The sequence below is a fragment of the Pinus tabuliformis genome, chromosome 1_2 (genome assembly GCF_031772625.1).
Source record: "Pinus tabuliformis cultivar Carrire ecotype Pingquan chromosome 1_2, CPIR1, whole genome shotgun sequence".
NCBI lineage: Eukaryota > Viridiplantae > Streptophyta > Pinopsida > Pinales > Pinaceae > Pinus > Pinus tabuliformis.
In genome coordinates this window covers 497,452,622-497,476,656 of record NC_142298.1, presented here as the reverse complement: position 1 = coordinate 497,476,656, position 24,035 = coordinate 497,452,622, and the positions used below count along the sequence as shown (strand labels likewise).

The following is a 24,035-nucleotide window of genomic DNA, read 5'->3' as shown; positions in this document are numbered from 1 at the left end:
GATTTTCTAGTGATACCACACCTTTTGAGATAATGTGGCCTTTCATGTCATCAGCTCTTGTTTGTAGAGAGTGCTCATGCTCATCATCATCTATTGCTGCATCTTTGAAAATGTCAGCATTGGCCATAAAATGTAGTATCTGTTGATCATCATTAAACATGCATAATTTAGTTATGTTATCTGAGATATACGGCTTGTACAAAATTTCAATAGTAAATCTATCCCTAATCGATGACATTCTTGAGGTTGCATTTGCTAAATGCATTGGCAGCTGCATTATGCGTACGTGGCACAACAATGATATTAAATGCTTGGAAGTTTGAGTTTAGTCACCTTACCTCTTCTTGGTAGTTTTTAGATGTGGTGATAAATAGTGAATGGTGTCACATACCTGTCATACCACTATCACTAGATCACCTACCACTTTAAGTATGACCACATTGAGGCTGATGGATTTCTGCAAGCCCAATATGAGTGCTTCATATTCTACTACATTATTTGTGAACTCAAACTCCAAGCGGATTGCCACTAGATGCTTCTTATTGCAAGGGTCGATCAAAACACACCCAGCTCTTGAGTTGTCCTGTATCTTTGATCCGTCGAAGTACAAAATCCACAACTCATTTATACACGAATCGCTTGATGTGCTAGTTCTGCTGCTACTATTGTCACTGCTACTAATGCTATTATTGGTACAATGTGTTGTACAAGTTTCATTACCATTAGTTGGGCAAGGAAGGAGTCCCAATTGTGTGTCTAGTGGGGTTTGAGAAGGCCGTGTAGGATAACACCCCAATGTTGTTTCAAGGAGGCAGTTTCCGAACATGAGTTCTTCAAGAGCCAACGGTTCATTCTCACCATTGATGTGAGTGAAATTATGCTTCATGTACCTCTCAAATTCTACCCGGATTTGGTTGCACTTGCCCTTGTATGGAGGCCACATGTGGTACTAGTTTATAGAAAAATGTCCATCCAACTTGTTGGACCAGTCCCTACTGAGCAATAGACCATATGCTTCTGGAATGTCCAGGACCACTATATTGATGCATTGGTGGACTTGATGATCATGGGATAGTCGGATGATCATGTCACGTAGTTCACCAATGGATGGCATGGATGTTCTATCAAGTTGGATGATTCTCATGGATGTTTCGCTCCATTGTGCATTGATCCCCTTAGCAATGGAGAGTGGCATGACATTGGCTGCCACACCGAAATCAACCAAGCAGTTATGAACATTTTAGTTGAAGACTTCAAAAGATAGTAGGAATGGAGGGCAACCTGAGTTTGCTTCTTCCATCCAGAGTGTATTGAGCACAGTTGAAAGTGGTCTGGGAGGTGTGCTTGCTCCCTTGCTAGTAGAGGTTGTGTTGTCTGTCGCTGTCTGTCCCAAAGCACGCAGCAGGATATCTCACTGACTCTGGATCTTAGCCAACTTGAACAAATTGATTTTTGCTCGAGTTTTCTTCATGTCATCAACAATGTTATAATCCAGAGGTGGTAGACTCACCGAGGTGTCCGGGGTGGAATGGGTGTTCATGTTGTCTGATGGAGTGTTCTACAATTTGTTGCTCATGGACGTACTCTAACCCACTGCAGTCTTTCCAAACTTAATTTTTGTTTGTTGCTTCGAGGCAACCAGTGGATCGGTCTTCCTTATCAGCAGTCTGACCTTTTTTTGCATCTCCTCAAGTGTGGGGGGAGCCCCTTTACTTCTAAGACTGTAATGGTCAGTTTTCTTCTGGGGCTGCTTCTCAGTGTTCATCTTTGCCATTGTTTGCGAGCACCGATACATGTTCACCACATGCTCAGAGCTTGATGGCTCATCAGGTGCAACCTCTGCATCATTATACATGTCTTCTAGTTGCTCCTGAATATCGCTTCCCACCTCGAGTGTACGACTATAAAAAGTATTTGTGACTCGCTTCTAGCCCGGGAAAGAGTTCTCAGGATGACGTTCTTCGTGGAAAGAATATAATTTCGGATCTGCACACTATTCAAGCTAGAACGCAGGTTTCTACGTAATTTTTGGAATGAACTGGTCCCTACTTGATGAGTTAGTTGATGAACTTCTTTCCTGACTCTGTTTGGGTGGGTGACTACTTGCAAATGTGTCTGATCTATGTTGTTTGAGTCCAGACATTTTAGTGGACAAGCTCTTGACAATACGAGTGAGGGTCTCAATGTCAGTTTCTTCCTTGTCTCTACGCTTGCTCGTTGTTGCTTGGGACTTCCTTCTCGCATCCTTGGAGTCGTTTGTCGATTGATCACCCTTGATGACTCCAACTACACCTAGGTCTTTCTCAACAATGATAGCCTCTTCACAGTTTTCCAATAGTGTTGGTCTCGCAGCTTGCTTGACGAACTGTGCAATGTTGTTTGGAAGTGCAAACGTGTAGTAATTAGCGGTTATGGAGTCATGAGGCTTAGTGTCTTCTGGGAACCTATTCAGTATACGTGTGAACCTATTACTGAAATCACTCACTTTCTCTTTTCCCTCCATCTTGAGGCTTCCCAATTCTTTGAGTAGCATGGTTGGGGTCTTGTCATCAACAAACTTTTCAAGAAACATACGTTTGAGAGAACCCCAGTTCTATATAGAGTTGGGTGGAAGGCTGTGATACCAAGCAGCTACCTGGCCGTCCAAGGTACATGGAAACAATCTACATGCTATGTCTTCATAACGTACCTCAAGGTTCTGCAGCTGTAGGTAGAAGTTGTCTAAGTGGTCTTCCGCCTTCACCACACTATCACGGTTAAACTTGATGTTCATTCTCCCCGCTTGCTTCGACATCTTGTACAGAACAGCCGAGAGAGCCAATGGTCCCTGAGTCTGGATGTCTTCATGGTGTATCATTGCAATCACGTTTTTTCATGTATATCTCATTTTTCATGTAGCAAGGTCTATCGAAAGTATGAAACATTGGTACTCCTTGGATGAGGAATTAAGTTTTGCATCCAACGAGTACTCTTGCTTGAAATTTGAGTAAAACCTTAAGGAGATAAGTTGAAAATACGAGTTGAAAAAGTAGTTTTATTATTTTATTATTTTTTAATATTTTTACTTTTTAACTCCAAAAATGGTGAATCATCCCCCATGGTTGACATCATCATCTTGAATCATATTGGTTATTATAAATTTTATTTTGGTTGTACAATTTTCTTACGAGGCCCATTTTAGACCTCAAAATTCCCCTAATGTTTGTCTGCCCAATATTTTATGTTGCTACTAACAACCTTGGTAAGAATGTTCTCCAATGCTTTGTTTGTGACTTCCACCTACCCATTTGCTTGAGGGTGATAGGTAGTAGATGTCCTATGCTTGATGTGGTGTTTCTTCATAATATCTTCAATCAAACTTGATGTAAATTGTGCTCCTTGATCAGTGACTATTTCCCTTGGAAAACCAAATTTGTAGAAGATGTTCTCCCTTAGAATTTTAGCCACCTTTTGCTTAGTTGATGTCTTTACTACCTTTTTTTTAGCCCATTTAGTCAGGTAATAAATGCATATAATGATATACTTTTTTTTTCGTGATGGGGGATCAATAGGTCTAATGAAATCCATGCCCCACTTTTCAAATGGCTTAAGAGCCACTTGAGGTTGTAAGGGAATTCATCCTTGGGTGCTGGCTTACCCATTCTTTGACACTGATCACACCTGGTGGTGTACCTCCTTGCATCCTGATGTAAATTGGGGAAATAATAACATGATTGTAAAACTTTGAAGGTTTTCCTCTTAGCAGCAAAGTGGACCCCACAGGGTCCATCATGGCATGCTGAGAGGATGTAAAAAACCTCTTCTTCTATCACACATCTTCTTCAGATCTAATCTGGCCCCAATCTAGAAAGGTTTCCCCCAATCCAAGTGAATGGGGAACTCTTCCTGACAATCTTTGTTTTCTCCTTGGAGGATAGGTTAGGAGGGAACCTCCCAACAACAAAATAGTTGGCCATATCCACAAACCAAGGAGAAAGAACTTGGATGGCAAAGAGATGTTCATCTAGAAGTCGATCATCTATCATTTCTTCCTTTCTTGTAGGTAGAGTTAGTCTTGAAAATAAATTTGCAACCACATTCTATTTCCTTGGTTTATCAAAAATAGTCAAATCAAACTACTGCAATAATAAAAACCATCTAATTATCCTATCATTGACATCAGGTTTATTCATTAAATACTTAATGGTTGCATGATCAGTGTGAACCAAAGTTTGATAATCAGTGATATAATGCCTAAACTTGCTCAAATAATGCACCACATCCAATATTTCCTTTTCAGTGACAGTATAATTTAACTCAGCTTTAGAAATGTTCTTACTGATGAAATAGATAACATAAGGAAATTTTTCTTCCACTTGTCCTAAGGCAGCCCCTACAACTTTGTCTGAGGCATCTGTGTGTATATGGAAAGGTAATGCCCAATTGGGACCCCTAAGGATGGGTGTAGTGGTAAGCTTTTCTTTTAGTATTTCAAAGGCTTCTTGATAGTTGTTTGTCCAAAAAAAATCTGAATCTTTAGCCAACAATCCAAACAAGGGTGAAGCCAGTTTGCTAAAATCTTTAATGAACCTCCTATAATACCCAACTAATCCAAGGAAACTCCTAACATCTCTTTGTTTTTTAGGGATAGGGACCCTTTTGATGATGGAAATCTTGTTTGGGTCAACCTGTATCCCTTCCTTGGATATATAATGGCTAAGGACAGTCCCTGCATTCATAAAAAACTCAGATTTATCAAGGCTTAATGAGAGATTCATTTCAATACATTTCTTAAATATTTTGCAAAGATTGGAGAGAGATTCTTGGAAGTCACGTCCATAAGGAGTGAAATAATCCATGTATATCTCAATAGAGTCATGAACAAGTTCAACAAAAATAATCAGAACTTCCCTTTGAAAAGTAGCAAGGGCATTGTATAGACCACATGGAAGAACTCTATAGGAAAAGGTGCCCCAAGGACGTGTAAATGTGGTCTTATCTTGGTCTTCCAAGTTGATCGGGATTTGGTTGTATCCACTAAATCCATCCAGGAAGAAGAATAATTTCTTTCCTACAAGGCCATTTAGGACTTGGTCAATGAAGGGAAAAGGAAAATGGTCCTTCTTTGTAGCCTTGTTAAGTTCCCGGTAATCAACACATATTCTCCACTTACCAATCTTCTTGGGAACTAAAACAAGAATTAACACCTACTCACTATCTTAAATGGGGTATATGAACCATGCATCCAGTAGCTTTTGTAATTCTTCTTTCACAATGTCCTTAAGATTTGGGTTCATCCTTCTCTAGGGTTTGCACACAGGCTTGCATCCCTCTTTGATGTAAATATGATGAGTACAAACTGAGGGATGCACACCTTTCATTTCCTTATAATCCCAAGCAAAAGCATCTAGGTGTTTCCTCAGTACATTGCACAACTATTCTTCATGTTTGGCCAAGAGAGAGGGGTTGATATTTAGAGTTTTGGATGGGCCAAACTCTATAATCTTGACATGTTCTAGGCTAGAGTCAACAAAGCACAAGTTAGTACAAGGACTACTCTCAGATTATTTTAGCAATTCATCAACTAGTATGGTAGTGGGAGGTTGGTTCTGTAAGATATGGCCAATAAGGTCATCTTCACCAAGATTCCCCCCTCCTATAACAGTATCTAGAGTGCAGACTAGGTAGGGGGTTGCGTGATACAATTCATCTTTTTCCTCATCCTCTAACTATATGGGTAAATCATGTTCAATATAAGGTTTAGTAGGAGGATAAAACACAAGTTGTTTTGATAAATGCCCATTCTTGATAGTCATGTTCCCAACCCTACAACTAATGTAGGAATCAGCAGTGGCCAACCAAGGTCTTCCTAAGATGAAAGGATAGCCATTAAACTTGGTTTTGGGCTAGAGGACTAGGAAATCAGTAGGGTACTCCCAGGAGTCAATGGAGACCATGACATCCTCAATAATTCCCTTAGGAGCTATTGTGGATTTTTCTACAAGCTGCAACATTGTGGTGGTATTTCTCAAAGCCCCTTGGAGATTGAGATTTAGCATGGTTTCCCTATTCATCACATTGATTGCAGCCTCAAGATCAATCAAGGTATTAGGGACCATAATTCCATCAATGTGCACATCCACTACTGGGCTTCTAGGGTCTAGGTATTTTGGGGAGATCACCCTCCCAAGCATCAGATCAGATAGTTGCCCAACAACATTGATGGTGGGGGTATCTCTTCTTCTCCTAGACCTTTTGAAACATTTTTTCTTAATAAGCTTGTTGTAGATGGGAACATCTTCAATGTTCTAGAGAAGGGGTATCTTGACACACAAATTCTTCAATTCTCCCATAAGCTCAACCTATTATGGGGTGTGCTGGTTAGGGTAGACCAACCTTTCAGGATACAAGGGTGTGTTGAATTGAGGGGCACTCTCTTCCTTCTCTTCTTCAAGCTCTTTAGGTGGAGAAGGTGGGTGATTATCTAGGAGCACCCTCCCAGACCGAAGGTTGATCTCTTTGATTTCCATAGCATAAGCAGGATAGGATGTCTCTCCATTGTAGACCTATTGTGCCTGCTTATTGTTTGGGTTCGGATTGGGTTGAGTAGGCATTTGAGGTTTCTTAGGTGGGGTATGATGAGTTATATGTCGTTGAAGTTGGGTTGGAGGCAGTAAAGCAAGAAGTTGGTTTGTTTGAGGCCTCCATCCTTATGAGGGGTTGCCCTATTGGGAAGATTGGGGTGGATATGGCTGAAAAGGATGGTTGAGAGGTTGAGGAGGATATGGAAGAGCATAAGGCCAAGGAGGATGTGTGTACCATGATGGATGAGTGGAAGGGTACCAAGGCTAGAAAGGTGCATTCTAATTTGGATTGTAGTGAGGATAATGTGAATATTGCAGCTTTGTTGATATGGCCAAGGTCTTGGGGGTCTCCTTTGGTTAATGAAGCACAGTTGTAATCTTGAATACAGTTTCGATGTCATCACAAGGAAATTAGTAGATATATCCTCTGTATAGCATGTTGAGGGTTTCAATTACATCTTCCTTGATCCCTTAGAGAAGAACTAGCTTGAGTGACTCAGTATCAAAGGTACAGTTGGACCTCCTATAATTGAGTTGAAACATTTCCTCATAGTCCTCCAAATATTCATCAGGTCCAAGGGTCATCCTAAATATTTCCTCCTTTATTTCTTTGGACCTACAGTAATCCTATTATTTATCATTCAAGGTTTGTTTCATTTGGATCTAGGTAGTGATGTTGCCTCTAGGTAGACTCATAAACCAGCGGAAGGTTGCATCTTTGAGGGTAGAAGGAAATAACTTCAACTTCTTTTCTTCATAGGCATAGCCATAGGTTCTACAAACAATAGAAAACTCAAACATGAAAGTTTCAAGATCTTCAAAGGTTAGGCCATGGAAATGTGGAAGGGTAGCAGGGCTTATATTTTTCATTCTAGCCTCTCCATTGGTTACTATGATAAATAAAAGCTCATTGTTCTAGTTTTCAGCCATAGTTTGAGTAGGTGAGGTAGTTTCTTCTTCTCTAATAGGTTCTTCTAAAGTTTTATTTTGCTCACCTAGAGAGTCTTCTAAATCCCCTGTAGTCAAAGAGGGAAGTTCACAACCACCGAAGAAGAGTGAAGGTTGGCTTCTTGAGGATGTGGGGGTTTTTGGTAATAATTTTCCATAGTTATCCCTACTCCTATGAGGCATGAAAGAATATATTTTTTTTAATTTTTCACTTTTACAAAGGAATAAGATTGATGCAAAACAAAAAAAATAAATGCTTAAGTAGAAACAACACCTACTTAGACACCTCCCCAGAAACAGTGCCAAAAAATGGTGAGCCTTGTTATTGCACCAAGAGTGTTGCAACTCCCAAGGGCTCCTCAACTTAAATTATCAACCCAAGATTCGTACAAACTTAGAGGTGACAGTGTTGTATGCACATTATGTTAGGTTATATTCATGCCATCCTTAGTCATGACATCAGATCAGGGTGTTCAGAGACCATTCCTCCAACTTAACTATAGTGAAAACTCCTGATGAAACTAATTTTAACTATGAAAGTGAAATTGCCATTCATTCAACTTGTAGATGTTAATTAACATTACATGAGAGGGAAAGGACTAGTCTACTTGTAGAAGTGAAGTTACTCTATTTTCCACATTTAATCAAATCAATAACCTACTTGCATGTAGCATTGATCTACTATACATTTGCTTGAAAATTAGAAATCTAACTTGTAACATGCTTGTGAATAAAGAAAACTAATTCTACTTTGTTTTGCAGTGAGGAAAAGAGGTTAGAGTTGTATAAGAGCTTATATTAATCCTCAAATCACAAGTTTGGGGTCCTTATTCATCTTAACCCAACTAAGGTTTAAGTGGGGAGAAAACCAGGTGGAGGAAAATGGTTCTACAGAACTGCTATAGGTGCTACTACAGGAGGCTCTGTATTACTATAGGAGGCTCTATATTGCTACAGGAGGCTTTGTATTGCTACAGGAGGGGTTTCGAGAGCCTTTTGAGGGTGGAGATGGTGTCTGAGGGTAGGAGAATATGGATGAAGGTAGGAGGGAGTGAATTAAGGTTGGGGAAGCCTCCTAGCCAAGCCCATGACCTATCAGAGGTCTATCTTGCACCAAGGTGGATGCCCATGGTGTCCTTAATTGCCTAAACATAATGATTGTGGAAACAGAGTTTGAGAGCAGTGTGAAGGGAAAAGGGACAAGATGGATAAGTCAAAGTGGAGATGAAAAGATGTGCCCACCCCTACAAATCAACATAGCTCTGCAACTGGCCAAATGCATGAATCAAATGATCAATAACACAGTGAGATAAGCTGTCATGGAAAATATGAGTTGAATTTGACTAAAATCAATTCTATTTCACAACACTACTATGATCACTAAAATAACTCCTAAGTTGCATAAATTAATTATGCAAAAGGATAACTAACATCTATCTATTTACAAAAAATCATAAACAATGTTTTTTGGACCGAGATTGTAAATCCTTCCAATCACTCTTCCCACAAGATAGGTGATAGGGAAGCCTACAATCACAAGTTTCTACAGCTTAAAATCTATTGCAAGAAAATAAAAACATGAAATGCTTGGAAACAAGAACAAGATATAAATACAAAAGGGGGACTAAAGCCTCTGGGTTGGGCCCAAACACAATGGTTTTAGCTCTCTAGAACTAACTTAGATGAAACTCAATAACAAACTTCTCATTAGCATAGAATAATAGTCACATACATCACATGAAAGTTAACAATAACAAGGTCAAACCCTATGCTCAATAACTAGTCTTAGAAGAATAAAAAATTTGAATCCTAATGAGCCTTTCAGTTGGTTTATTTATACAAAAAAGTAGTTGATTGCATCTCCCTTGAACATGGGAGTGGTTCCCTCTAATAGCCAGAAAAATTTGGATTTGGTCCTCCTTGAGCTTCACTTGAACTTGGAGTTACTCATGTTCCTTATAGTTGTGGGTTGAGTTACTAGTTCCTAGATCCTTGGTTGGACAAACACTTTGGAAGCCATGTAATAGCTTGGGTTGAGTTACTAGTCCTGGAAGCCTTGGTTGGACAAAAACTTTGGAGCCCTTGGTGGGTTGAGTTACTAGTCTTGGAAGCCCTGGTTGGAAAAACGCTCAGGAGCTTGACGACAGTTGCTGGTTGAGTTACTAGTCCTGGAAGCCTTGGTTGGAACAAACGCTCTTAAGCCCTTGACATATTGGGTAGAGATCGATCTAGTGATGGTTAGTGATTTTCGACCGTGACGTGGAATCACTGGCTGAGGGTTGAGGTTATTTGGCATCTGGAAGCCCTGGTTTGGTTTTATTTGATTTATTTCATGATATCCCACATTCATTCTTGTAATATCACGCGGGGGTGATTGGCTAAAAGAGAGATTTGGTTCAGCCCAATCTATGGTTGGGTGGTATGTGGAAGTCCCTGAATTGGTTGGATTTTCACATGTTAATAAGAGCTCCTTTTCCTTGGTAAATTATAAGTAAATATGCTTGACATTATGTGACTTTAATGGTTATTTCCTCATTGATATATCTTTGGTTATTTCTTGGTTGTAAGCATGTTTTATGACAATTATGATGTATGGCTCTCATCATTTTTTGGTTAGTATATGAAATTTTAATGAATGAATGACCTAATAGATAATAATGCATCTATTGTGAGGAGATGTCAGTCCTCTTTGATGATTCTCAGATAAGTATGAGACCCTATGCTTAGATATGTTGATGTGACCTATAGATTACCTTTTTATGATATGTTTGACAGAATGCTTGTCATGGCTAGTATGGGTCAGATCAAGTCCTTGTTCAAATGTTTTAATTAGTAACTTTATTGCAATGTTATTTATCATTTATAGGAGTTTCAGGAAGTTCTGGGTAGTGGCCTGAGTCCTGGCCCTGAAAAAGTGGCACATAATCTAGGGTCGCTGGTACTGAACTACCTGAAAAAGACCACAATGGCACGGATGCCTTGTTGTGGGAGTGACTGGAGGGTCCAAGTCACATGCATGCCTTGTAATGGGAGAAAATGAAGCTCTAAGCCAGTGAAAAAGAAATTTCTTTCAGGGGTTGGACACCTGAAGGGGTTGGTTGTTTCCTGAAGGTTTTGTAGCTTATGAGGAAGGTCAGATTGGTATTTTCATGTCGATTCCACTTCCTTAATTGTACATGGGGAGTTGAATCATATCATAGTAACTCTTCGACACATGTTTACCCCATTGGACCAGTTAGCTTGGGTAAATGTGGGAGGAGGGTGTTACAAAAATCCCCTGCCAATATCCATTTCGAGTGTGGATTAATTTTTCGGAGATCCTCCAAAGATTGGATGAATTTGGGCTTCTCATCAATCCTTTGGGGGCCATACACATTCGTACAGAGTATTGGATCTGGTGAACCAAGGATTTGCATAACTATAGAGAGGGAGTATCGAGTATATTAAAAAGAGATGATATTTATCTTCTAAGAGTTCCATAGGGTTAAGATCCCCCCTACAACATTCTAAACTTCAATATCTACATAGTCATATCTATCCCAAAATTTCCCACCACTTATTTTCAAACATTTCGCTGAACACTTAGTCTCTTGTATGAAAATGATATATGAGTTTTCTTTTTTCATCTTATCTTTAAGGATCCTTTGTTTTCTTGGGCTATTCAAGCCTCTTATATTCCATGTTAAAACTTTCATTGTATCAAAGGGGTTGTGGGGGGGGGGGGTGGTGCGGTTAAGGTTCTAGGATTTCATATTACTTGATTTTATCAATAAGGCTCCGAGCCCCTAGAGGTCAACACTGTTAGATTTCCTTCCTCTTTTTTTGCGAGCTTTCTTGGGGGTCTAGATGTTTTGGGCACTCAACACTTTGACTCCCAATCTTTTTTATTCTCCATGTGATCTCTTTGTTCCTCTCATTATGGTTTCTTCTGGTGTGAGGAATAAGTATTGGACATAATCTATTTGTTCTTTGGGGACCGTTTCCACTCCTTATTCATTCCACTGTTCTAATATATGTGGCAAATCTAATCCCTCTCGTTCCAAAATCTCCCTTAGATCTGGATCTTTCGTCCTTTCTTTGCTTAGAGTCATTTCCAAATATTCATCCAAATTTTGAGACTGAGTTGGATTTCCTATATCCACACCCTTTTCTTGTGGTTGATCTGGTTTACCAGAGTTTTCTATGTGGGTTGGAGGATCCCACATCACTGTTTCTTATTCCTTTGTTTCATGATATTTTCCCATCATTGTTTCCTCATGTAGGGTTTCATCTACCAGGACATAATAATGGTTCTTTGATTCCTTTTTTTCCTTGAAAGGCTTTGTCTGTTGTTTCCTTCATGTTTTACCCTTCACACCCACTTTTTTGAAACCCTTAGGGTCTTTGTTTGAACGAGATTTTGGCTACTCTATCCTAACATTGAGAGGGCATTCTCTGAAGAGATGTCCATGTTCATGGCATGTTTTATAGTGGAAAGGAATTTTCTCATAGTCAATGCTTTGTGACCATACTTCATCCTAGAATTATAGGGTTACTGCATCTAGAAGAGCACCTGAGACATCCATTTCAACACAAATCTGGGTATACACATATTTACCTTGTTGGGTTGCCTCATATAGCTTCAGAAATTGTCTCGATGAGTTCTTGATACCTTGTAGTGTTGTTGGTAGCTAGTAATCCAAAGAAAAATAATATAACCCTATCCACACTAGAACATAGGTAAAGGTTTCCTTCCCTGGCATGAAATTTTCCTTCCAGGATCACATGTACAACTTTGTTGAGGAAAGGAAGTACAATCCTCCCTCAAAGACCCCATCTTTGTCTTCCAGGTTAGAAAATAGAATCATAAATAAACCTTTGGATCCTAGATGGAGGTGTACTTCCCCTTTGAGTTTCCAAATGTATTAGATCTAGGTTCATAACACTTTTTCATTTGGCCAGATCCCTATGAATTTATAGATTAGATTGTATGTTTTCATATGATCTTAGAGGACTTGGGTTTATGAATCTATAATCACAACCCTAGGATTCTTATTGTTCTTGGGATTACAGGATCCATTTGGACCCAGTATTATGCAATGTGCACCTTTCTCTGAAGACCCTCCACCAGATGCTTTGGAATTCGCATCATGTGAATCAACATTCTTCATTGACTTTGTCTAGCTGTCTCCTTATGCAGTATCCTCGGTCTTGTCAAAATGAGCCTGGATCCCACCTTGGATTCCTTTTCCTCTGTCAACCAGGACATTTTGATAGGAGGGAGCTCTAATCCCTCCCCCTATTGTTGCCATGCAACCTCAGAACTTTGCAAAATTGAGTTTTCCCTCCTTCTTTAGCTTCACTTGCAGAGCCAATTTGGGTTAGATATACAACAACTTAACTATATGATCAAAGAGCTAATTACACAAGTCATGTGAATGGTTCAATGGTAAATTCAATAGACATGCAATTTGTAACTCATGGTCTCAAACCTAGGTAAGTTATTGTGTTTAACTAAAATCATCCTAATAAAGGGGTTAATTATTGCTCTTTTACAATATTTATATGCTGTATAGTGAAGTCTTATTCATTATGACTTGACAATGCATATCATACTAATTATTTAGATTTAATATCATATGCATAAGTATAACATACAACAACTAAAATATTATTAATGAGGCACATTAAGTTAGCAGTGTGCCTTCATTTCACATTTATCCACTTATGTATTTAATGTCTGACATTATAAGAGGGATATCGTTTACTTAATTGTTCATGCATAAAGCTTTGTAGCCGATTTCTTTTTTTCTTTTTATAAGTTCCATGTAGCTTAGGTCCTACAATGATCTAAGGCTTGAAACTTAGAGAACTGATTGGTTCGCTACCTTCTATATATAGTTTTTTGTTCAAGGTTAGGTTAGTTAGGTTTTGTTTTTCCTTTCTTGAGTTATGAGTAGGCTGAGGTGTGTTATTATTAGCGTGGACTCAAATTTTACTTGAGAAACTTAAAATTTCAAGATAGCGTCCATTACTCCTCGATAGCTGCAGAGGAGTCCGAGATGTTGATGTGGGTGTAGTGCTTGAGCGACACTTACATTATGAAACATCAATAATTTAAATTTTAAAAAATGAATAAATTCAAATTCGAATAAGATTTTAGGAAGTGAAATTATGATTCATTTAAAATAAACTGTTTTAGAGTTTTTCAGTGATAATTTCATGGACTTTAGAGTAGATATCTTTTAGAGGGTTATTAGAAACCAACACCATTGGAATTAGAATTTTTGTGGTTTGGATTTGACATATTATATGTTATATTTTTTATCAATATGCAATGCATTATGACCTTTGAAAATTTGCACTCCCAAACCCTAACAAATGTGAAAAATGGGAATGTGGTGGAACATGTAAAGGGAAGAGAAAATGTTGGTAAAATATCTCTAAGACTTATCTATGGTATGCAAAGAATTAAAAGAAATAATTTCTAAATCTAACAAGATTTATATTATCCTCTATATGGGGTGGGAGGGGACATGATGTGTAGGATGCCACATGTTGGTTTTCCTACCTAGCACTAATGTGAGGCAACCCTCACCTTCCTCCCCCGCCACCTCCTAACGGTAGTTTATTGCCACAGAGTGGCAATGAGGCATCCAGGGTGTTTCATAATTATGGTTTCTTGACTCATGTCTAGGTCTATAATTTCCATGCTATGAATTTAACTATAGCACTACCTCTACTTACTTCCTTAATTACTATTAGCCATTTTTATCTTTGATGCTCTGCTCTATGATGTTTTTGTTGCTTGAATGGTCTGCCTCAATGACATGACCTTTGGCTCCACTATTTGGGTTATCATTTGGATTTAATGTTTCCTTATGCATCCCCTTGGTGATTAGGTTGGTGCCATTAAATGTTTTAGGGTTTCCCCTCTTTGTCATTTCCTTTCTACATGCTCCCCTTTCTCATTTGCAAGCACCCCTGAGGATCTAGTTCTAGGTATGATGAGTCCCTCTAGTTTAGTGTACATTCTCTAGTACTTTTTTTGTACCTTAGCCACAACGCCCCCCCCCCCCCCCCCCACCACCTCAATGAATTTGGCATCCTTGTTGTCACCTCACTTATTCTGTAGTTCAAACTCAATTATGTGCTTTAACCATGCCACAATAGAGGGATAGATGCTACAAAGGAGAATCTTATTTGAAGCAAAAGGGGGCTCTCGAATTCGCCAGTGGGTAGAAGCCTCAACCATCTTTTACCATACCCAAGTCCCAACCATTTCTTAACACACAAGCCAGGTTCATGGAGGTAGAAAGAGATATTATGGGAGATCGAGGTAGTTTATTTGATACATTGTAGGGGAAGTTGCTATGTGGGTCCCTAACAATGGACACACCCATGGTAGACACAATTAATACATGCAAACAATAGAGTTATATGTCGATGAAGACATTACTAGTTAGAGTTTCATTGGATCACAACAAAGCAAAGGAGGAAATTCTCCTTGTGTTGGATGAGCATCAACTATCCATGAAAACTTGGACTAAGGCCTACAAACGATATAAGACTAGTGTGGCCTCCCTCCTGAACTGAGTATCTCTCCTAGTAGAGGAAAAGCATCCATCGAAGTGGTCCTCCTAACTCATCACCATTGACATGATCTAGTGTTATTTCTTTGGTGCTACCTCTATGCTTTTTTTCTTATATTCATATTATAGTTGTTAGGGCAACCAATGAAGATACACAAAACATACATTCAACACTTTTTGCTCATTTAAGTATCATGTATAGTTATTAAAGAATTATGGTTTTCCTGTAGTGGTAGGCCAAGGTAAACTAGGACCATTTTTTATGTTCTACTTTGATAAATTAATAGAAACTTTAATTTACAAAGAGAGTTGCATCAATGGAGAGTGTAACTGGGAACAATGTGCATAGTATGATTCATAGGATGATTAGGATGATTGGTACATGGATAGTTGTCATTTCTAGGATGGTAATTACTTTAATCTTCTTTTCGATAACTCTACTCCACCATATATAAAAAATATTAGGAAGGAAAATCAAGAACTTGTTATGACTAGTAATATTTAGTTTACCTCTTCTCCAATAGCCATGGTTTATATAGTCAATTTTTCAAATATGGATGGACCTATATATATGTATTCACATGACAGTATTAAGCATTTGGAGTGTCATTCTTATGCAGGTATTGAACTTAAGCATATCCAAAGGGGAGTTAGCATAAGCTCTTATACCTTGCACTCAAGTTTACAAATGAGTGTTTTGGATTACTTTAGTATTGCAATTCATACTTGGTTACTTTAGCATGGTAATTAACACGCATACATGGGACCTAGGTTTATGGTGGAACTTGTTCGACTATCTGAGGTTGGTGGCTAGCATTTGTACATGGGACTCTAGTTCTTTAACTTACTTCAGCATTGCAGTTAACACTCGTCCCTAAGTCTGCTTGGGGTAGCTCAAGTGGCGATGGTCGTGGAATGAAGTCTCACCGAATCGGGTTCGAATCTTGTGTTACCCTGCCTCCGTAGCAGGGTGAATAATGGACATGTAAACTCGAAAATCAAAGAGTCCTACCAAGCCTGCAAAAAAAAAAAAAAACACTCGTCCCTAAGACCCTGCTTGATGGTTGTACATCCCCACAACAAGCATTGAGGGCAACACTTTTCTAAAAGGGTTTGAAAGTTGAGACCCTCCCTAAGGGTATAATGGGGGTCAAAAGGACCCATTGTAAAATAATAATAATGGATGCCATTTAATGTTAGGTGAACTAGGTTAATTACACTTGTTATTATTGATTAAGACCCATTAAGTACTAATAATGGATGCAATTTAATGTTAGATGGACTAGGTTAATTACGTTTGTTATTATTAATTAAGAACCATTATTGTAGTCAATGTTCAATAAATGTAATGGGACTCATTAAAGAAGGTCCATTAGGTAGTTAAAAGGTTGTTGTGATTAGGATCTCTTAATTAGTTATAAATAAGGATGGAACCCACTTTGAGACATTTGTTATTATTAATTAAGACCCATTATTGTACTCAATGTTCAATAAATGTAATGGGGCTCATTAAAGAAGGTCCATTGGGTAGTTAAAAGGTTGTTGTGATTAGGATCTCTTAATTAGTTATAAATAAGGATGGAACCCACTTTCAGAGATGTGTGGAAGATTATTGTATTTGAAGCTGAGCTTATAGGAGGTTGCCCCTTCAAAGAGGCAAGTGAACAAGGGTGGATTGTAAGGGATTCCCCTACCTTAAAAATTTTGATATTAATAAAAGTGAATTTTTTTTTATCATTTTCAGATTTAATATATAAACAATATTTGAGTTTCATTTTTTCCGTCCTTAACTCCTCTCAAGCTTTCTAAACATTTTAAAACCATTAATCATTATACTCTTGGATTTTGTGTGTTAAAAAAAAAACCCATCATATTGAGGGATTGCCTTACTTTAAAGATTTTGATATTAATCAAGTGTGAAGAATTTGTGTGAAGAATTTCTATCTCTTTCAGTTTTAAATCTAAAATATTTAAATCTCAACTTTCAATACCTCACAAACTTTCTACACAAACTTTCTAGATATTTTGAGGCCATTTACTATTACATTGTTGTTATTTTATATTTTGAAATAATTAACCATTGATATTTTGAAATCATTACAATGCTGTTAGTTTATCTTCCAAATTAATAATTTTTATATAATAAATCCATGTTGTCATATTTAGAGGAGAGAAATGAAATGGTAAAAAGTTAACTTAATTTGATAAAACATGCCTGCAGAAATTGATTTTCCACCGCATCAATACATAAAGTGCTTTTCGTTAAATAAATAAGAGTCCAACCTTACATACTTTAAGTTGTCAAACCATGTATACTTTAAGTCGTATACTTGTTGACCCAACTACATCCTAATACAAATAAAAGCGTGAGGGATTGTCATAAAATATATCAATACAAAGCAATATAATTTGATAGAACAGAGCCCATCCACAATCTTCCTTCCCTCTCTTCTACTTCACTCACTGATTTCACAACTTTCCCTGTTTTATCCTCCAGAACCTCAAGCAGTTTTCCTTCAGGGCTATACTTTACCACCATTGAATGTAGCCTTCCACCCAAGTATAATATGTATTGAATTCTTGCAGGGATTGGAATCCTCAATAGAAACGTTCTTACACGAGGATGTGAAGCCAAAAAAAAGGCTAAATAATTATGTCGACCATGAAGAGCAACCCAAAATTCACCCTTGTCATTGATCCTTATATTATCAGGGTAAGCAGGCATCATTGCAAATATGTCTACTTTCCCTGTATTTGGACCTTTTAACCAGTACCTGAAAAGCCTGCAAACAAGATAAAAAAACCTATAGTAAAGCAATTCATTTCATGAGCATGTATAGAAAAATCAAGCCTTCTATTCTTATAGATGACAAGCCCTCTATGTATAGTTAAGAAATCTGCAAATGACACTTGACCTCCATAGTCCATATACAGATGACAAGCCTTCAATGTATAGTTAAGAATCTGCAAATGACACTTACTCCATAGTCCATATATCAAATGCCCCACTAGGTTTCAATAATGTCACCCTATTGCATTTGGAAAAATTCATTTCTTTATTTAAACTGGTTTGTTCTCATTTCATCCAAAATTCTCACAAGAATAAAAATCTCGCAATATTTAATTTACCTGCCCGTAACTGACTCTGTGAACACAAAAAATGAGTGGTCCTTGTTCAGAGACAACCCATTTGGGAAACGGATGCCTCTGACCAACACTTGGGTTTGTCTAGTTCTGGGATCGAATTTCAGAACCCTGCCACTATCCTCTGCTGAGAATACCAACTGTATGAAGTTTCTGAAACACAATAATCAAGGAGCAAAGCAATAGAACTTAGGTCTGTGAACAAACCTCCTGAGCAATTTAACAACAAAACTAAACAGAAAATCTGAATTTCAATCTGCCAATTACTTTCTCTGGTATATAGTACTGCTGTCTGTAAAATAAACATTCCCGTCCATGTCTATGTCCAGATCATTTGTAAACTTGAATGGAACGCCTTCTGCCTCTGTAGAAAGTTGAGTGGCCAATCCACCTTGGGGACCAACCACAAGCAAGCCGAAATATGCATCAGCAATATACAGATCTCCTGTAATCTTATTAAATCTCAGCCCAAGAGGCCGACCGCATATATGCTCGTACTTCACATAACCTAATGGAGACTTATGTGCCTTGTCACATATCTCAGACCTGCATACAGACCTGCAAATTAGGGGAAAAAACACTGGCAGAAAAAAAAGTAGAGAGAAACACATATTATATGTGGAATAACATGCCTGTTTGGAGATGTGTAGGCGAATTGAGACCAGCCAAGCTTTGGGCCATCCCAGCGCAAGATTCTGCCATCTGCAGCACCAGTGTAGGGTCCTCTGTTCTCAGGATCAAAGGCTAGGCTCTCTGGTCCTGAAACTTCATCCAACGATTTCAGATCTGCTTTCTGCAGTCTGTTGTTGGAATCTGTTGGAAATTTGGAGAATTCAGCCCATGGAGGGCATTCGATGTAATGGGCCTTGAATTCGGGAAAATCTGCAATTGGGCTGTGATGGAATGGATCCAGTGCTGCATATATTCCCAACCCTAACATTACAGCCCCTATTATGTTTCTCATTTTATCAAATCTTGTCTGGCTACACTCGTCACTGAGACTTCCCCAATAGATAAGTCGTTGGCACATCTTCCTCTTATAGGTTTTCGAGGGAGCAAAAATTATCTATGGCCGGTGAACAGTAAATGTGAACTACCCAGTTTTCATTAATGGCCCCAACATCTTCATAAACGCTCGGAATTAAACAGCCAGGCAGACAACACCTTCAGTAGGGACTGCGCCGCTGTGCTCCCTGGTAACCATTACAGCTCCAGAGGAATCCTGTTGATGTCTTCCATTCTTTCAATGAAAATTTTATCTACAGATTCCATTCTTTTGACACCTACCGCAGCCTCTGTAGATATTTTAACACAGAATTCTCTGGGTATTAATTGCACCTACGGATGACCTGAGACTTCTTACATCCCACTCTGGCCACATCAGGATTATCGAAAACGATAATTTTGTATAATATCACAGAAAACTTGTGCGCGAGATATCAATGAACGAGATTCCAAGTGGTTGTTTGCACGTAATTTATTGCAGAGATAGAAGTTAAACCATTTCGTGTATTAATGGTAATTTTATTTATTTTAAACAAAATCAATATAGATTAATTTTATGTTTTTTTCCATATTTATAAATTAAATTAAAATTATATAATATTAGAAATATGCTAAAATATCTTAGATTATTATTTATTAAAAAAAATCAATCTCCCAAAATAATATAAAAATTATAAAAAATTACTAAGTTAAATGAAAACCCTTAATTTTTTTCCTTATATGAAATTTTTTATGTAACATGAATTAGGTTAAAAAATAAATAATTTATCAACTCAAATGATACGAAGTAATTAGTATTTGTTTATTGGTTAACGTGTAATTAGTAGAAAGAAAAAGAAATTAAAATTAAAATAATAATCTATAGGTTAATTAAAAAATAATATAATATATTATATAAACTAAAATATTTACAAAATTAAAATAATATATGTATTTAAATTAATTTGATTAAGAAAATAAATTAAAAATAAAAATAACCCTGATAAGGTGGATAATCAAATACATAGTGGGATTGGGGAGCCATAGCTACTCAGCGAATCTCGAGGTAATTAATGTGAGGGGATATGCACCAAGCTTCCCCCATGCGGAAAATGTATGATTAATTTATCCCAAGCATAACAAATTTAAGAAGGTGGTCAGAGGTTCGTCGTTCTGGGTGTTGGTTGTCGTCGTTCTGGGTGTTGGTTGTCATCATTCTAGGTGTTGGTTGTCGATGGTGGTCTAGTGCTTAGAGAAGAAAGGGGTAAGCCTTATGAAGGCCCTATAAAATTGTTAAGGTTTAGCGAAAAGGTTACATGCCTATTCCATAACCCATGTTTCATGCACTCACAAGGGATATAGGGGCATGTGAGCTAAATTTGGGACTCAGGACCTAGAAAGTTTCTATGTTTTAGGGAGCTACAACGCAATGAAGATATGCTTCCTCCACGGTGACGAAACGACATTGGTACTCCTCTCCTCATGGTCATGCAGTCCCGACGGTAAGCTGGCTTCCATTCCTTTCTAGGCTCACTTGTCTTATTTGGATGTTCTGCAACTTTCGTCTTCAGTTGGAGTCCTTTTGGTGGCTACCTTCATGGTCCCGTTTTTTTGGTCTAGGGAATTGTATGTCTTCCATAGCAGGGGGAAACTAGTGGGTTTAGTTTGGGGTCTGTTGCCAAAACTTGTGGGTTTAGTTCTAGGTATGTTGCTAGGCCTAACTGGGTCATCTCCCTCAGTGTCATTTGATAAACCAAAGAAGAGGTGGGCCACCTATTTGTGATAGGTTGTTGTCGAGGTTTAGAAGTGGGCAATTTCAATTCCTTTCTCGGGTTTTATGTGCCTTTGTGGGAGGACGGTTACGAAACCTGTTGGTAATTCATTCTCTGTATTTCTTTTTTGTTTGTGGCTAGTGAATAAGAGTCAAGGATGACATTGTTTCATTCTATACCCAGACTCTGATGTTGTTGGGCTTGTACTCCAAGGTTTGGAAAACATTAATTCGTTATGCTTGTTTGAGCTTTTTGAGTGGGTTGGATGAATTCAAAAAAGGAAATCCCCCAAAGGCTTTGGTTTCTGGTGTCCTAGTTATGGATTTCTCAGCTCTGTGGAAAGTCTCAGGTTATCCTTATAGTTTCAGTTTCCTCGAGGTTATGGCTAACTCCATAATGACATGCCAACATGGTCGAGTCCATCGGGGTGGTGGGGATAGGGGTCAATCCAGTCACCCTCCTCTTGAGTTAGCACTTCCCCAACAACCTACCAACATACAAGAAACTGATTCTCCTAATTGCCATGAAAAACACCATTCCTTGGAGAGGTCTGCAAACCGAACAAGCCATTATGGTTCAGATTCTGAGTTATTCAAAGTAATGCTTACCATGCACGAGCAACATCGAATTTCTATGGAACAACTTTCAAAAGCAAGACATGATGGCATAAATGACCTCATTGCCTTCATGAATGATCTTCAACAAAACCAATGACACATGCAAGACATCCTGGCCCATCTCCAATGCAATCAATCATGTCTCTAGGAAAGCATAGATCGAATGGATGGTCACTCGTGTCATATAGAAAAACATGTGCATTGTGAGTTTCATCCACCTCCTCCTCCTAGTTCTCCCTCTTAATGGCAATCTATTGTGTTTTAATCTCGATAGTTTTCTGGTATTATATCCCGATGAGTTTTTGGATAGCTAACTCATTATGGCTTAGAGCTAGTATTTTTGGAACCTTTCTACTAGCCAAAAAATTCAGTAAAAGTGAGACCAATAAGATTTTGTTAAATTATAAATGTAATTTCACTTAACAAATAAAAAAACCTCAACTTAAAACAACAACAATAATAATAATAATTAATTAAAATTAATTAAAAAATATATGTTAATTTCCAAATTACTTCCTCAAAAGCCATCAATTTACAAGATTTTAAATAAAACATATACCTTCCCTTAGGAATTGCAAAATAATTAAATATTCAATATAAATAGAAAATTTAAAACTAACATTGAATATTTTGAAATTAATTTTACTTAAACAAAATATGACAAATTAATCCATGATTATACTAAATTTTATATGAATTATTTAATTATAAAAAATGGTACATTTATGCTTCTACTTTGGATCAAACATACATGAGTGGTTTAAATTAAATGGAAATTTAGTATAATAGTATATAACTATGTTTATTGTGTATTTGAAGATCGAGTATATGTTAATTCAATTAAATATTCAAACATATATGAGTGATTTAAATTAAATGGAAATTTAATATAATAGTATATAATTATGTTTATGGTGTATTTGAAGATCGAGTATAGATTAATTCAATTAAATATTCAATATAGTTTGTAAATTTAAAAATAAAATTGAATATTTTGAAATTGATTTTGCCTAAACACAAGTATTGGTAAGTTAATTAATAATTATATGAAATTTTATATGAATTATTTAATTATAAAAAGGATATTTTAAAGTGATCAGTATTTTTTATAATTTTATATTTTTATTTTCAATCAAACATATTTATGTTTTTATTTTGGATCAAATATATATGAGTGACTTAATTTAAATGGAAAATTAATTGTTTCAAGAGACATTCTCCAACCTAATATAATAGAAATGATGTAATGTAATGTTTAACATTTTGATTAAGTTAAATTACATAAAAATATAAATATAAAATTAAATCAAAATATTAATGTAATGTGATGTAAACATTTTCACTAGGTCAAAATAAAATAACTATAAAAATAAAAATAAAAATAGTCAATGGTATTGAGAACCCATGGTATTGACTCATGATATTCTTGTGGAATATAGCTTATTTAAAGGGGGAACTAAACGAATATAGATCCATCATAACTTTGGATTTACCAAGCACCTAGAGGGATCGAATCTCTTCATATACAAACCTCTTTTATAGTGAAACGAGATTTCATCCCTTTCCGCCCTTAGTAGATCCAGAACTAAGATGGATCTAGGTATAATAGTATAGAACTATGTTTATTGTGTATATGAAGATAGAGTATATGTTAATTTAATTAAATATTGAATATAAATCAATTTAAAATCAAAATTGAATATTTTGAAATTAATTTTGCTTTATTCTAAGTTAATCAATGATTAAATGAAATTTTATATAAATTATTTAACTATCAAAAAATGATATTTTGAGGTGACAATTAAATACCTTTAGTATATTTCGTATTTTTTTTTTGAATAAAACACATTTATGCTTCTACTTTGATCAAACATACATAATGGGAAATTAATAGCATAGAACTATGTTTATTTTGTATATGAAGATAGAGTATACGTTAGTTGAGCTTAGTTGGGTGGTTCAACAATATCTTTTATGATTCTTTGTACCTAGATTCAAGTTTAATAATTTGACATACTGTAACTTTGGAATAGAGTAATTATGTTGAGCTTTTAAGTGAGTTTATATTGTAGGTTGTTGAGATATGGACAACTTCTCTCTTGCCTTTATGTTGAGAGGGAGGAAAATTAGCTAATTTCTTTCTTCGGGCATTCCCCAATGGCCAAAATTTTGGTTAACTAGGGTTATCTTGAGTGGTTGAGATCCTACCCACCTAGGTTCAAATCCTTGCTAGTAGCATATTGAGCTTTGATACCTTGAATAATATTGTTGTAATGGCTTCGAGCCTAAGCACTCTTAAGTAAGTATAATTATGGGTTGGCCTATTACCAGCAACATCACTCTTGCAAAGAGGCTGAATCGTACTCACAAAAGTAAAAGTTGTGTGTTGGCCTAGTACCAACAACGTCACTCTTGCCTAGATGCTGAACCTCACTC

General features: G+C 37.0%; 1 protein-coding gene across 1 annotated transcript; it reads right to left on the bottom strand.

Moving 5' to 3' along the window:
- Positions 1-17,326: 17,326 nt before the first annotated feature.
- On the bottom strand, positions 17,327-19,662 carry LOC149206505 (protein STRICTOSIDINE SYNTHASE-LIKE 3-like). The gene is made up of 4 exons (XM_089395447.1): positions 18,859-19,662; positions 18,494-18,772; positions 18,212-18,379; positions 17,327-17,865 (listed from the first exon to the last, which is right to left on the bottom strand). The coding sequence occupies exons 1-4, from the start codon at positions 19,254-19,256 to the stop codon at positions 17,472-17,474; spliced, it is 1,239 nt and encodes a 412-aa protein (XP_089251573.1). The 5' UTR covers positions 19,257-19,662; the 3' UTR covers positions 17,327-17,471.
- Positions 19,663-24,035: the final 4,373 nt, after the last annotated feature.

Bases quoted from the DNA above. Each gene is read 5' to 3' on its own strand.
- LOC149206505 (XM_089395447.1), bottom strand. From the start codon at position 19,256: ATGTGCCAACGACTTATCTATTGGGGAAGTCTCAGTGACGAGTGTAGC. The intron at 18,773-18,858 runs GCATGTTATTCC...GTCTGTATGCAG, and splicing joins GCCTACACATCTCCAAACAG to GTCTGAGATATGTGACAAGG. The intron at 18,380-18,493 runs GTAATTGGCAGA...ATTGTGTTTCAG, and splicing joins AGTACTATATACCAGAGAAA to AAACTTCATACAGTTGGTAT.